This window comes from Enoplosus armatus, chromosome 20, assembly GCF_043641665.1.
Source record: "Enoplosus armatus isolate fEnoArm2 chromosome 20, fEnoArm2.hap1, whole genome shotgun sequence".
Classification (NCBI taxonomy): domain Eukaryota; kingdom Metazoa; phylum Chordata; class Actinopteri; order Centrarchiformes; family Enoplosidae; genus Enoplosus; species Enoplosus armatus.
Genome location: NC_092199.1, coordinates 12,107,830 through 12,120,608, shown reverse-complemented (window position 1 = coordinate 12,120,608; position 12,779 = coordinate 12,107,830). Strand labels below are relative to the sequence as shown.

Here is a 12,779-nt window from a genome sequence, read left to right as displayed (position 1 = left end):
AACGGAAAGCACTGTCCCTATTGCTCTGTAGATTATCTAAAACTGTCCGAATATTTGCTGACAAATAAACTATGTGCTACATCACTGCATAGTTTACACCAGTGGTTCCTCGTCATAGCAAATGTTTTTAACGAGGCATCCCCACACAACACACATTCTCCCTTTAGCTAAAAATGACACCATGAATGTCTGTTATAAGACTGTAATCTAACTGACAAACAGGCTGACACTGGCGTACAATATGTGACATACAGTATAAGAACTAATATAATTATTAAGTTAAATAATATGGGCCTTATCACAATTACTAGAAATAAAAGAAGTCCGCAGTTTAAGGCTGTGTAGAAAAGCAGATAAATACTGAACTTAAAATAAACACTGAACAAAAATTAAGAATTAGCTGAATTAGCTGTAGCATTATCATTTTCTATTTCTTCTGTTTTGATATGTTTGCAAATGTAATAAAGTTTATGTGTGGTTAATCTAACATCAAAAAGTCTTGACGCACTTTAGGAACCACTGGTTTACGTAATAATACGCTGATTTTAAAAGACACTCACCGGCCAGCACTCCTGCCATGTAAAGCAGACTTATTCGTAAGATGCCGTGGACCATCTCCAAAGGAACGCCGATCATCAGCTGCAGTAAAGCATTGAACCCCAGCTGCTCCAAACTGAGGAGAGAGCGCAGAAAGAGAGCCAGATTCAGCAAAAGATATTTGTTCCTCCTACAGCTGTGCATCTTCTGCAACAACCAGCCAGAGTTTCATTGAACTGATCCTGCAGCAAACCAACATGTGGGCAAGTGGAGCTTCGTGAAACGTACCCAACGTGCATGAACATGTAGCTGAAGAAGCGCCACACTTGTGTGCGGTGGCCGGGATGGTAGACCAGGGGGCTCTTCATGAAGTCGGGCTGATAGGTCTGCAGCACCCATTTGTTTAGCATGATGCCATAGCACATGAACACGATAATCTGCAACAGTCACAGAAATGACACCAAACTGTCAGTTCTTGCTGACATACGCTCTGCAGACTGCTACAAAGGTGGAGATTGCGCCGCAAAACAAAACCCATTATGAAAGACACATGACATTTTCTTCTCGTTCTGTATTCAGCTGATGCTTATTAGACTTGTGGAGACAATTACTGCCCGCAGAAAAAAACCCGTAACATCTGGTTCAATTCCATTAATTTCTTTTCATAGAATAATGACTCATTGTCTCTGTGAATTAAAATGAATGTGAACCGTTATTATCACATCCTCATTGTCTTTACAGACCATTCAGTGCCATTCGGAGGCATTATGAGAGCACTTGGCTTCCGTTCCTCAGAATTATGATGATTTCAGGGGAAAAGGTTGAAGTTTTGTTAAGAAGGCTGTAGGTTATTTTAGCCACTTAATCCCCAACCATTCAACAGTGGTCCATGACGGCGTATGTGTTAGTGGTTTTCTTCTTTTCTTTTTTCTCCAAATGAACATAATAGGTCATTTAATGCCACTGTGGTGGCCAGGGTGCTCACTGACCTGGTTTCCAAGTTCCAAAATCAGTGTCTGGAAAAAAGAAATCCCTGCATGCAGGCTGACTGAGGGTTTCAGCTTGGAGCAATGGCATTAAATGCACCCACTAAGCCCCTCACTCCCAAATGGGTTACCAGCTCATATCGAGCTCACAGTAAAAGCGTGTGATCAAAGGCAGAAAATCTTTTCAGAGGGTCTGAAGCGAACGACTGAGCCAACAGAACCGTCTAAAGTCAGTGTCGTGTTAGTAGCACATACTAAATATTGCAGGCCAAACGCGTTTTAGGAATATTTGAATCAGGGGGCTGCATCAGTAGAAAAGTCTATATTCAGTTCGGTGTCACCTCCTAAATCTCACCTGTACGATGGTGATGATGGCGATGAAGACAGGTGGGGGACACAGGCGGTTCTGGTGGAAGTACCAGCGTCTGTCCGTCTCGCAGGGCAGGATCTCGTAGGCCACATAGCGAACAAAACGTTTGTACAGACCCAGCCCCGTCTCGTCCAGCAGGATCTCCCTCTGCAGCGTGCGGCGGCCATTGGCGATGGCCCGTCGGAAACTGCTGGAGCGCTTACTGCTCATCTGAGGGAAAGGTTCAAAACATGAATGTATTATTCTCAGGAGCTGAGGGCGATATTTTACCAAATGAGACCGATGGGAGCTAAAAAAAAAAGTTTACTTTGAATTTGTGGAGTTGCCATGATTACACTAAGACACATTTTCACTTTATTTAAAGGAATATAGTTCTACATTTTAGGAAATATGCTTATTTGCAAAATACACTTATGAGTTAGATGAGAAGAACAATACCACTCCTGTAGTGTCGTCTGATTTAAAATCAACAGGATGTCCACAAAAAAGAAATGAGCTTGACTCCAATAAAAACACGTCTCCCAGGTAAGTTTGTACTGCGTAAGTGAAAAAAAGAACATACAAACATGTATTTTAACTGTGTCGCTCTGTAGACAAACATTTCTGTTCCTTTCCCAAATAAAGTTGTGGCTATGACGTAATTTATACGTCTAAGGAAGTGTTACTTAACACAAATAAACAGAAATATGCAATTCTGTAATATTGCTGCATAACGTTACCAACAAACCAAAAAAGGTAATCTAAATATGTAAAATATTAAATGCACATTCTTTAAACTATATTCTTTTAGATATGGCTCTTAGAACTCTCATGTCTGTATATTCAACATGAAGCTGCCACCCGCAACTGCTTATCTTAGCGTAGCATAAAGACTGGAAACAGGGGGAAGCAGCTAGCCTGGCTCTCTACAAAGGTAAGAAATCTGCTTTGTTTATTGTGACTTTAAGGAATCAGCAGACAACTTCAATTCATTTGCTACGTTTGTTTTTTGCTTCTTGAGGACTTAATGTCTTTTTTGCAATACAACTTGTCTCCAGTTGCTTTATGAGCATGACTGTCAGCAGCTGGAGGACACGTCACCAGGATAGCAGATCTCATCATCGCCCGCTGCTGACTTTTTCATTTCAGCAATTAAATCCATAACTGTCTTCACGCTAAGTGGATCAAACCTCAGTAAAGGAGGATAGCTTCTTTTCACACAATCTGAGGGAAGCTCGTCAGTGTGACTAATCATCCTAGATGGGGCGCCAGCATTTATAAAGTACTGATTTCACAAAGGATAGCATGACGGTTTATGTAAGTTTGGCTTTTGTGATCAAATAGTCGGGGGAAAGGGTGGTGACACTCTTATCTTCTGTTAGGACTGTTTCTGACATTGTTCAGAGCTTCTCTTTTGCACATTGCTGCATTCAATGGGTACTTTTAACTTTCATTCATGTGTGACGTCAAGGTTTCAAGCATCCATTATTTCCTGTTTCCCCCCCCACAAGTGTTGACTAATGGAAAAATGACCCTTTCTCACACTGTGTGACTCGGACATAAAAGATAGATGCTAGTGCTGAAATCATTTTCAGAATTTTACTCTAATGCAGAAATTAGGAGGTAAAAGTAGTACTTAGTGGTTAATGAATCTCATGTTTCAGCAGCAATCAAAATATCAAAGCCATGATACATGTATAAACAACTGGCGATCACTTTATTTGCCACAAGAGAGAGGACAGCTGAATATTTATGGCTGATAAGAAACTTTATAATAATAATAATAATGTGTAAGTGGTTTTTGACTCGGCTAAAATGTAAGCGTGACTGCCGGCAGGGCTGATTGCAGCTCAGACATCATGACAAAAGGGGCTGTTGGAGTGATTTTGCCCTTGAAAAGCAAATCTTTGTTAAGAGGAACTATTCCAGCGTGTGTGTGTGTGTGTTCATGTTATCACAGACTCCAGCTTTGCTTACTGAGCAGCAGCTCTGCAGCAGCCTGCAGGCCAGCCGGACCAACTCTTGATAAGTTCTTTAGGAGAGGTGAAAACTATCCTAATGCCACTATTTTGACAGGCGAGGCAGAGAACCGTCAGGATAACAACACAGAGAGTTCTTTTCTGCTAGAGTTGCCGCTGAAAATACTGCCTGACCAGCTACTCACAGCAGGGATCCTTTGGAGTCAATATCGGCATTTCCTTACAGATGCAAAGTGTGCATGCTTCACAGGTAAGATTTACTTAATGGCTGATACTGCCAGATGCCTGAAGTCTCCGGTGTAGCTAAAACAATACAGCTCCTTTGAGAACAGGCTGACTAAGCAATTATCTCTAAATCAAAGTGTGTGTTATGATGTGACGTGACACTTGATGAAAATGAGTTTCCAGGAAAAAGCAGTGAAGGAAGAGAAAGAAGACATGTGGGCAGCAGCTGCTACTCTTAACAGTATAAATCTACAGCAGCAGACGTTATGATAGGTTTCTCATAATAGTGACCACCTTAGACAATATGGCATTCTCATGTGAAGTGCACTGAAACTTCCAGAGGGGGCCTGTAGGAAGTACCACCCACCATTAAAGTACACCATTCCTAATTCATTAGCCAGGTCCCGCTGCTTGTAGACTCATTATATGTAGACACAGCAGGGGGCACAGTGAAAGAAATTGTGGGTCAATAGCTATAAAAGCTAATCAGCTAAATATACTGGAGGACAAAGACTGTAAATAAATGAGCAAATAATGACCAAGTAATGAACAGATTGCTCAATAAATAGAGCAGCTGCCTTTTCCCCCCCCTCTTTTCAAGAAATCACTCAGAAAAACAGAGGAAAAAAAAGTGCTAATCCCTTTTGGAAGTTAGCAGAGCAGGACGTGGTAACTACCCTAACTGTGGGTAATTATGACACCGGTGGTTGTACAGTGAGGGTGTGGGGGCCTGTTGCTCGGTGATAACCAGAACGAGCTGGGCTGCTGGCTCGCCCGCAGATGGAGGGATGCATATTTAGTATGGAAATCAGGCCTGGAAAATGCAATTATACTATACTTGAGGCAGGGAGTGGAAGCAGAAGAAGAGGAGCAGAGGGACATTAGAAGGCAGAGGGAGGGAAATTAAGAAGGGAAGATGAGATGCCTGCCTGGGTGAGCTCGAGCCGCAGATTCTGGAGGCCACCAATGGACAGTGAAGGTGAGATGTCTCCTTTCTCATTCTAAATATCTTCATATTGTTGGATGAATAAAAGGAGGCATGTTGGTATGAAGAAGAGAGGCGGAATAGAGAGGCTAAGGGATGTAAATATAATGGTGTTGTCTTCCTCTGTTGGCTTTTCTCTAAATAAAGTCTCTGTTTCTGAGTTTATTTGATCTGCGCTTGGCTTGGTGACAACACCTGCCGCCTCGCACTGTATTCTCCCATTCATGCTGCCTGTGCGAAAAAAATGTGTGTTCCCAGGAGACACGGCTAAGCATAACTGTCAGTCAGCTTTCACCTTCTCTGACATGCAGGACTGCCGCCTCTAAAGTGAGCATTAGCAGCCTTTTGAAGTGACGACTGCAGAGAGACGGCGAACAGACAGTAAGGCACACGTGGACAGCCAAAGACGTGAGAGATAACGCACAGAGAGGAGCGGCGGAGCAAGGTGTGCCGAAAATCACATGACATCACATGAAACGGCGGAGGGGCAAAACCTCTGACTTGTGCATCGTAAGTGTGGAAGTTCCCTGACGAGGCAACGTCTGCCAGGGAATAATTGATGCTGAGACTAAGAGCACGAGATAAAGATAAAGATAGTATTCCCCTTTAGGGATGGCTGAATGGGCCAAACTGACAGTGTGTGTGTGTGTGTGTGTGTGTGTGTGTCAAACAGCAAGGGTTCATCCTCCTCCTCTAGGTAGCTGCATGTTGCCCACTGTACATGCTGCTCTCAGCTCTAGTCAATTGTCCTTGATGGATTAATTAGCTGCACCACATGGTCAATACCTCACAGCTCAATAGTAATTAGTAATAACAATTTGAAAATGTGGTTTAAAGGCCATTCAGGTGTCTGCACTGCAGAAACAAAGGAATCCATAAATCTTCCTGATTTTGTTCAGAGTTTGGTGGTGTCAATCTTTCACTCACAATCGTTGACATGCGATAAATCATTCATTGTTAGTAGAATATTAGATGACGGTTTCAATTAACCGAGCTTACATGATTCACCACCACCAGACTAACAGTGTCACTATACCCATTTACTATCTCATTTGTGAGTCATTCAGAAGACCAAACCCCCCCCCCCCCCCCCTTGTTCCCTCTCTCTCCCTCAGACACATACACTCTTGCAAACTCACAGCAGAATCTAAATCACTGCGGATCTCAGCCTCGCTGATTCTACCCTGACCCAGATACTCCGGTTTTTTCTTGCCCAAATCCTTTTAAAATGAGAGTCCACCTTTTTTCCCCCCTCAACAGTTTGCAGCCACAGCCTGCCTTCATGCTTTAATCATTGCGGTGCTAAAAAACAAACCTTCACTCCAGGACACTTAAGCAAAGTGCATCACTTTTAGCCGGAAACCCGTCCTAAACAGAAAGCCTTGACTTGGCGTTTTGGTGTGGGATGTGATGTTGATAGGTAGCATGTGTGTCCCTGGAGACAGATGCACTGCGGGCACTTACTGTCACTTAAAATGACTTGAAAACTTTAAATTGCTGTATGTCGACTTCTTAGTCTCTTGGCTGGGACTGTAACTGAAGTTCATTTCTGCTCTCTTTCTTACAATGCTGCTTCAAATGGGACAAAAGACTCCCCCAGTTTAAAGCTGAATATTTCAATACATATTATGTAAGCGTTTCTCCAACAATACCTCCTGAGGGAACAGAAAATGTAAGTGCAACATTTGGGCAGAAGGGTAAAAATGAAGCCGAAAGCAGCAACAGCTTTTAAATCCTCCAACCTGAACAAAGAGAATCCCCCTCCATAATCTCTAAAATACACCCGCTACCCGTGTAATTAACCATGGCAGCCATTTTGGATCTCCGTCGAACATTAGCCAAATTACCACCCCAAGGAAAACAATGACACACTTCTTCAATTACACAGCTGGTACATGATAGCATCAGAGGACTCTCTTTAAAGAAATCGATACATGCAACTGCACACATAGGAATATATCCGACTTCAGGTTGGCCCAGTTTTACCCCCAATTCATTAACAGATGCTCGTCTATCACAGAATCCTACAATGAACTTTGACACCTTCGACAAAACGTCTGTGTGTAATTGTGTGGAAACGTGTCACCACGTGTAAAACGTGCAGTGGTCGTCTTGCTGTGTGGGATTTTGTGGATTAGTGGTCTAAATATGCACCTAGACTCTTTGTGAGTGTATATGTATGTATGAGTGAGAGTGAGTGTGCGTGTGTGTGTGTGTGTGTGTGTGTGTGTGTTCAGTTCCCCAAGAGAGGTTTTAGCAGAGCGTTACTTATTCACCCCTCTGGCTGAACTGATGGAGTTCTCTGGCTAAGATCGCCCTGCATGAAAGATGGGTTGAACATGAACGATGTCTTGTACTTACACACACACACACACACTCAGACACCAGAGAAGCTGTTGCCCAACGGTGCGATTCAAACATTTACACCCACTGAGGTCGAGAGAGGCAGCGAGGATTCACAGCTGAATGTAGAACAACAACTCCGAAAAATGTTGAACACACCCGTTGGAGACACAACTGAGAGAAATCGCAACAGCTTGTGGGCTGAAAGCATCGAAAAGACATGGAGTGAGCACACACACACATTCTGCACCTTGCCATGTCCATTTTAATACGATGCAGGGGAGTTCCATCTTCCATCGAGGCCAGACCACAAATCAATGCAGACACCAGACTTCAGGCGCTGGCTATGATATAATGGCAGTACTGAACTTTCCAAATCAAAACACGACTGTCATCTGTCACACACTGTGGAGAGCTACTTATAAATCTGCCTGAGAGACAGAGATGTGAATGGAGAGGAAGCAAGAGAAGGGTCGGGCAAAAAAACGGAGTGAAGAGAGGAGCTCAAGAAAAAGAGGAAACTGGAGAGAAATTCTATAAAAGTCAGAGAGCAGCAGAGAGAAAGGAGAGAAAAAGGGCCGGAGGTATTGGTTGATGACCTGGTTGAAAATGTCATGCTACATGCGGCACTCTCTCCGAGAGGCAGCCCGGAGCTCCTCCCAGAGAACCTGCAGAGCTCACGCTTCACATGCTGCACGACGGGAGGCCAGATCCAGATCAACATTCGAATATCTTCTAAATTAGTCAGCAAATGTGTACCGACAGAGCTCATGTGTATGAATGAGAGGCTGTCTGCGTTTGAGACAGTGTGTGTATCAGGGAGAGAGAGGGGGGAGTAGTGAGACAGACAGAGAGGAAGTGGGTGGCTGCATTAATTAATAATAAAATGCTTGACAGCGTTTGTGTATGTGCAAATGGTATGCATGCACAGAACGGCGTGGGTATGGACTGCGTGTGTTCACATGTGCGTATCAGACAAATCTTTAAAATCAGACCCGCTGGTCGATGTCTGTGTGAGGCTGGCCGTTCTCAAATTACCTCAGATTACTGCCTGCTACTACCGATGCTGGGCTAATCGAAGGCAATTTGCATTTGGCTGATGGGCAATTTTAAAAGTGTCTCCCTGATAACGTTGGAGGCGAGGAAGGGTTGTTTTTTCCCCCACCTCCTAACATATGCTCACAAGGAGTGTAGAATGAAAGAGAAGGAAATGAGATCTGAGGGTTCAAGGAGGAAGGTTCAAAAAAAGGGGGGATAATATTACATGGCTTGAGGAAGGGGGGGGGTTGAAGATGAGAATGCACTGAAAGGAGATGCATCAAAAAAAAAAAAAAAAAAACACTTCAAGAATGGTGGAGGAAGATAGCTGTACACTTCCAAGAAAGAGGGCTGTTGTACAGGAGAGCACACACCTCTACACTGGTTTGTTTGTAGTGACACAGACTCCAGAACTGGGACCTGCTCCAAATTGAGTGGCCTCGTGTGGGCTTCATTACAAACCATGGGCAGCACACAGGGGAGAGAAAGAGATAAAAAGAAAAGACAGATAAATAAAGAGACAAAGGCAAGAGAGGGGGGAAATGAGCTTAAGGAAGTGAAAATATGCCAGGAATAGGAATTGCACTGCGTTGAATTAATCTTGGTGCTTACACCCGTACGGTGCGGGGAGCCGAAGGCAGGTGATCATCCACGCGCTCTGAGAGAATCAGCCTGTCGCATATACTCCTCTACTTGAATTTCTAATAGGAGCGTAATCGTAAACACGGGCAGGTGAAGAGGCAGGGAATGAAGAAAAAGAAGAGGCGATGAAGAGCCTGACCTTACATTCAAAGCAGAGACAAAGGACAAAAACTGCCTTAGAGAAATGCATCTGCAGCTGTAGTTAAAGAATAGAACAGTACACAAACTGCTCTCACGTCAGTTTATAAAACATGTTCTTGTACAGTACCAGTCTTGTCGCCGTTACACTATTTAATACATTAGGTTCTTCAGTGTTTGAATTTATTGGTTATGATAAACAGAATTTGTTGCTTTAATACTCTCTGTCCGCTTGGTGTGGGAGTTTCCTAGTACTTCGCCGTGCACGGCTTGTGAGGTTAAGTGTCTGGATTTACCGACACATTAACTGGAAAGATTGATCCTCCTTTTGCAGGACAACGACCTGAATAGTTGAGTCAATTTTCGCCACTGCAGAGCTCGCCGGCTCTGTCTGAATCAATTCTGTAACCTTTCTGAAGCCCAACAAAAGTGGGTGTATGTGTGGAAATTTGCGGGACATGAAATGCCTTGTGCGACTCCCTCTGCATTACTATCTGTATGTGTGTGTGTGTGTGTTTGTGTGTGTCTGCATCTGGTTTCCACTCACCAGCTCGATGAGCTCCTGGTAGCACACCTGTCCCTCCTCATTGCTCTGGACCAGGGCTAACAGCATGTCCAGTTTGGACGGGTCCAGCTGCAGCTCATGGTGCTCCACCAAGCTGGTGAAGTTCTCCACTGCGATGAAACCGGTGTTTTCTGGGTCCAGCTGAAAAAACAACAACAGCCCGTTCTCAGACCACTGGGATAAAAACTGCATTGCTGACAACAGTTTCTATTGAAGATGTCGTTTCTGTTATGCATCCTGATTTCTTAATAATAAGCAGCACTGCAGAGAAGAGTCAGTTTGCCCTGAGGGAGAATACAGCAGCTGAGACGTACACTCAGAGACACAATAGATGCTCATAAAGACAAATGAAAGCTACAGGGCTGAAGGCAGAAGCTCAGACAGTGACACCAGTATTAATTAAGCTGTGTAGCCTCTATGATGCCTTTAAAAGAATTAGACCTGCCTTAAGAAAAAGCCCCATTGAACCTCATTAAAGGGGCAGGTCTGTCAAAGCAAACTGCAGGATGGTTGTTGTTGTTGTTGTGAGCAGCGAGAGAAGACAGGCAGGCATGTCATTCTAATGCGCAGTGACCCTGAAAATAAAAATCCCTCAGCATTAAGTGACTTTTCAGTCTCTGTTTCTGAGTGGATGCTTCATTTGACTGTGTGAGTCCGTCCTTGGTCGCATTCGCAGCTTGCAGTCAGTGTGGTTTTTCTAATCACCACTCACTCACCGAGACCCACAGCCCCATGGGTTATTACTGCTGATGTCTGTATGCCAGCGCTGCTCCTCGTAATTGATTTAAGCAGGAGAGCGTCATAAAAATGGCTGAGTGTAGTTGTCGAAAATAGCGCCCGGTTAAAAATGGCTTGTAAAGTATAGGGTGTGTATCTACACTTGGTTTAAGTAATGTGGGTTTTTTTGGGCGGCAGCTTCACCTACTTATTACTTGATTTTCTTCCCTCACCTTCTCCTCTTAAATGCATTCAATTGATCTGCAATGGAGCGTTAATTTCTCATGCCAGCTCGCCTTAGTACATCGGATCGTGTTTGTGAAACAGCGCCTGAGGACAAACTGGAGCAGTACAAAGAGACCACATGGGAAGAGCCCTTGCTGCTTTTCATTTTATTGTTTCCTGAATGCTAACGCAGGCTCATTAGGTTTCAGATCGTAAACCAACAGCCTCTTGTTGCCCCGGGGAGGAGTGAGCTTTCAGATGTTGCGTCAGTGTGGAGTCAGTCGCGCTGCATCATCGTTGCCCATGTCATGTCAAGTCCATGGGAAGAATCCCATTTAGTCCGCCCTTAGTCTGGACCTGGCCGGCTCTGACATGGTTAGACAAAGCCGTTTCATCGGTTGCATGAGGAGAGCAGCTTTAAACTACGCTGCGCTGTGTCGGTCTCTACTGCAGGAGGCTCAAAGCTTAAAGCTCTATTGCTCAACTAAGAAGCAAAGAAGATCAATCAGGGAATCCATTGGTGTGAGAGTGTGTGTGTGTGTTTCCCAGTCTGAACATGCTTACTGTATATGCTTTGCCGCCCCCCCCCCCTTGTTTCCAGGGTGTGTTTTTTTTTTTTTTACAGTCATTTAGTTGAACACAAGCATCCCTTTAAAACCATTTAATCTGCTTTTTCCCTCCCCTGAAAACTTATGTATTTATTCACCTGGGAGAGCACAGTGGAGGCAGGAACTAATTGGTTAGTTTTGATGAGGCTTGACTCAGAATGAGTGCTTTTCCACTGCTGGTTGATGCAGTGTTAGTAATGATACTTTTACAATATTGTGCACACCAACATGACTCTAAACTGCAGAATAAATGTCTTTCAACCAATATCAACCACGTTTCTGTACACACACAACCATTGTTGTCTTTAGGGCATTTACTGATAACACGTCTTCACGTCATGTACATTGTTTAAAGTCCATACAATACTATACTGCCATTGTGCCTCACACATCTCCGTATAATCTAAAAACTCAGCTCCTGAGAGCCAGCAGTGTCAAGGCAGTCTGCAAGGCACAAAAAACAAATTTGTGATAATAAAAAAAAAAAAGAACCAAGACGGGTAAGAAAACGGGCCCAGGTCTATTTTTAGATAATCCCCTTAACTGTGTGCTGCATGGACGTTTGTTAAAACACGGCCCCGCTCTCCCCTTGAGGCTCGCCGAGCAAAAATGGTGCAGATATGGACAGCGTTCGTGATGTGTAAGGTACCAGGATGACACGTGGCGAATACAGGGGGTGAGAGAGAGCACAAAAAAAAAGACAGCAGAGAGGCAAGAGGTGGAAAATGGGGAGAGGCAGGTGGGTGGTCGGTTGACGAAATGAAAGAAATGAAAAATGACTAAGTTAAAAGGAACAGTAGAAGGAGGAGAGAGGCGAGAAGAACAGAGACAGCCAGAGAGGAGACAGAAATGAAACGGAGACGCACAGAGAATAAAAATGCCTCGCCGCTGTCTGTTATTCTGTGCATCTGCCTAACACAGCAGCCTGGCAGTGAGTCCTCTTCTTCTCTTTCCTATAAGGAGGGCTGTGACACACTCCAGTGCTCTGCATTCACTTGCCACAGAGGGGAGATAGATCAGATTCTAATGTGCTCCTGGCTCAGCCCAGGCTGACAGGGGGAACAGAGAGCCACACTGGGGACGTCTGATTACTGTCAGCCTCCATATGTCAGCACATGACTACACATACAGCGGCAGCACAGACACAGAGGCACACTGTATATGGCTGCGCACATTTTACACAAACCAAGTGTTGACGCTGAGCTGTCGCACTGCACAGATACTACTCCCCTCATAGTCTGACCTTATTCAGGAAGAGCGTTACAGAGGGGAGGCTGTCTGCAGAGGATACAAGGAGGTGGAGGATTGGTTCTTGTAGCCAATTAGGGTTATCAATTAGCGAGATGAGGTACACTGAGACGAATGAGTTTTTTTCTTGGGCAGGCTGGTGCATGAAGGGGGGGGTGAGACAGAGAGGAGAAAGGGTTGGAAGAAGGAGGGAA

The 12,779-nt window shown here is 44.3% G+C and overlaps 1 protein-coding gene across 1 annotated transcript in view; it reads right to left on the bottom strand.

Annotated features, from left to right (window-relative positions):
• rhbdl1 (rhomboid, veinlet-like 1 (Drosophila)) overlaps nucleotides 1-12,779 on the bottom strand; it is a 34,690-nt gene that overhangs the window by 17,674 nt on the left and 4,237 nt on the right. The window contains exons 2-5 of the mRNA XM_070927485.1: nucleotides 9,770-9,928; nucleotides 1,879-2,103; nucleotides 826-974; nucleotides 561-673 (exon numbers count right to left, since the gene is read on the bottom strand). Coding sequence (XP_070783586.1) covers nucleotides 561-673; nucleotides 826-974; nucleotides 1,879-2,103; nucleotides 9,770-9,928 — 646 coding nt within the window. The remainder of the gene's footprint in view (nucleotides 1-560; nucleotides 674-825; nucleotides 975-1,878; nucleotides 2,104-9,769; nucleotides 9,929-12,779) is intronic.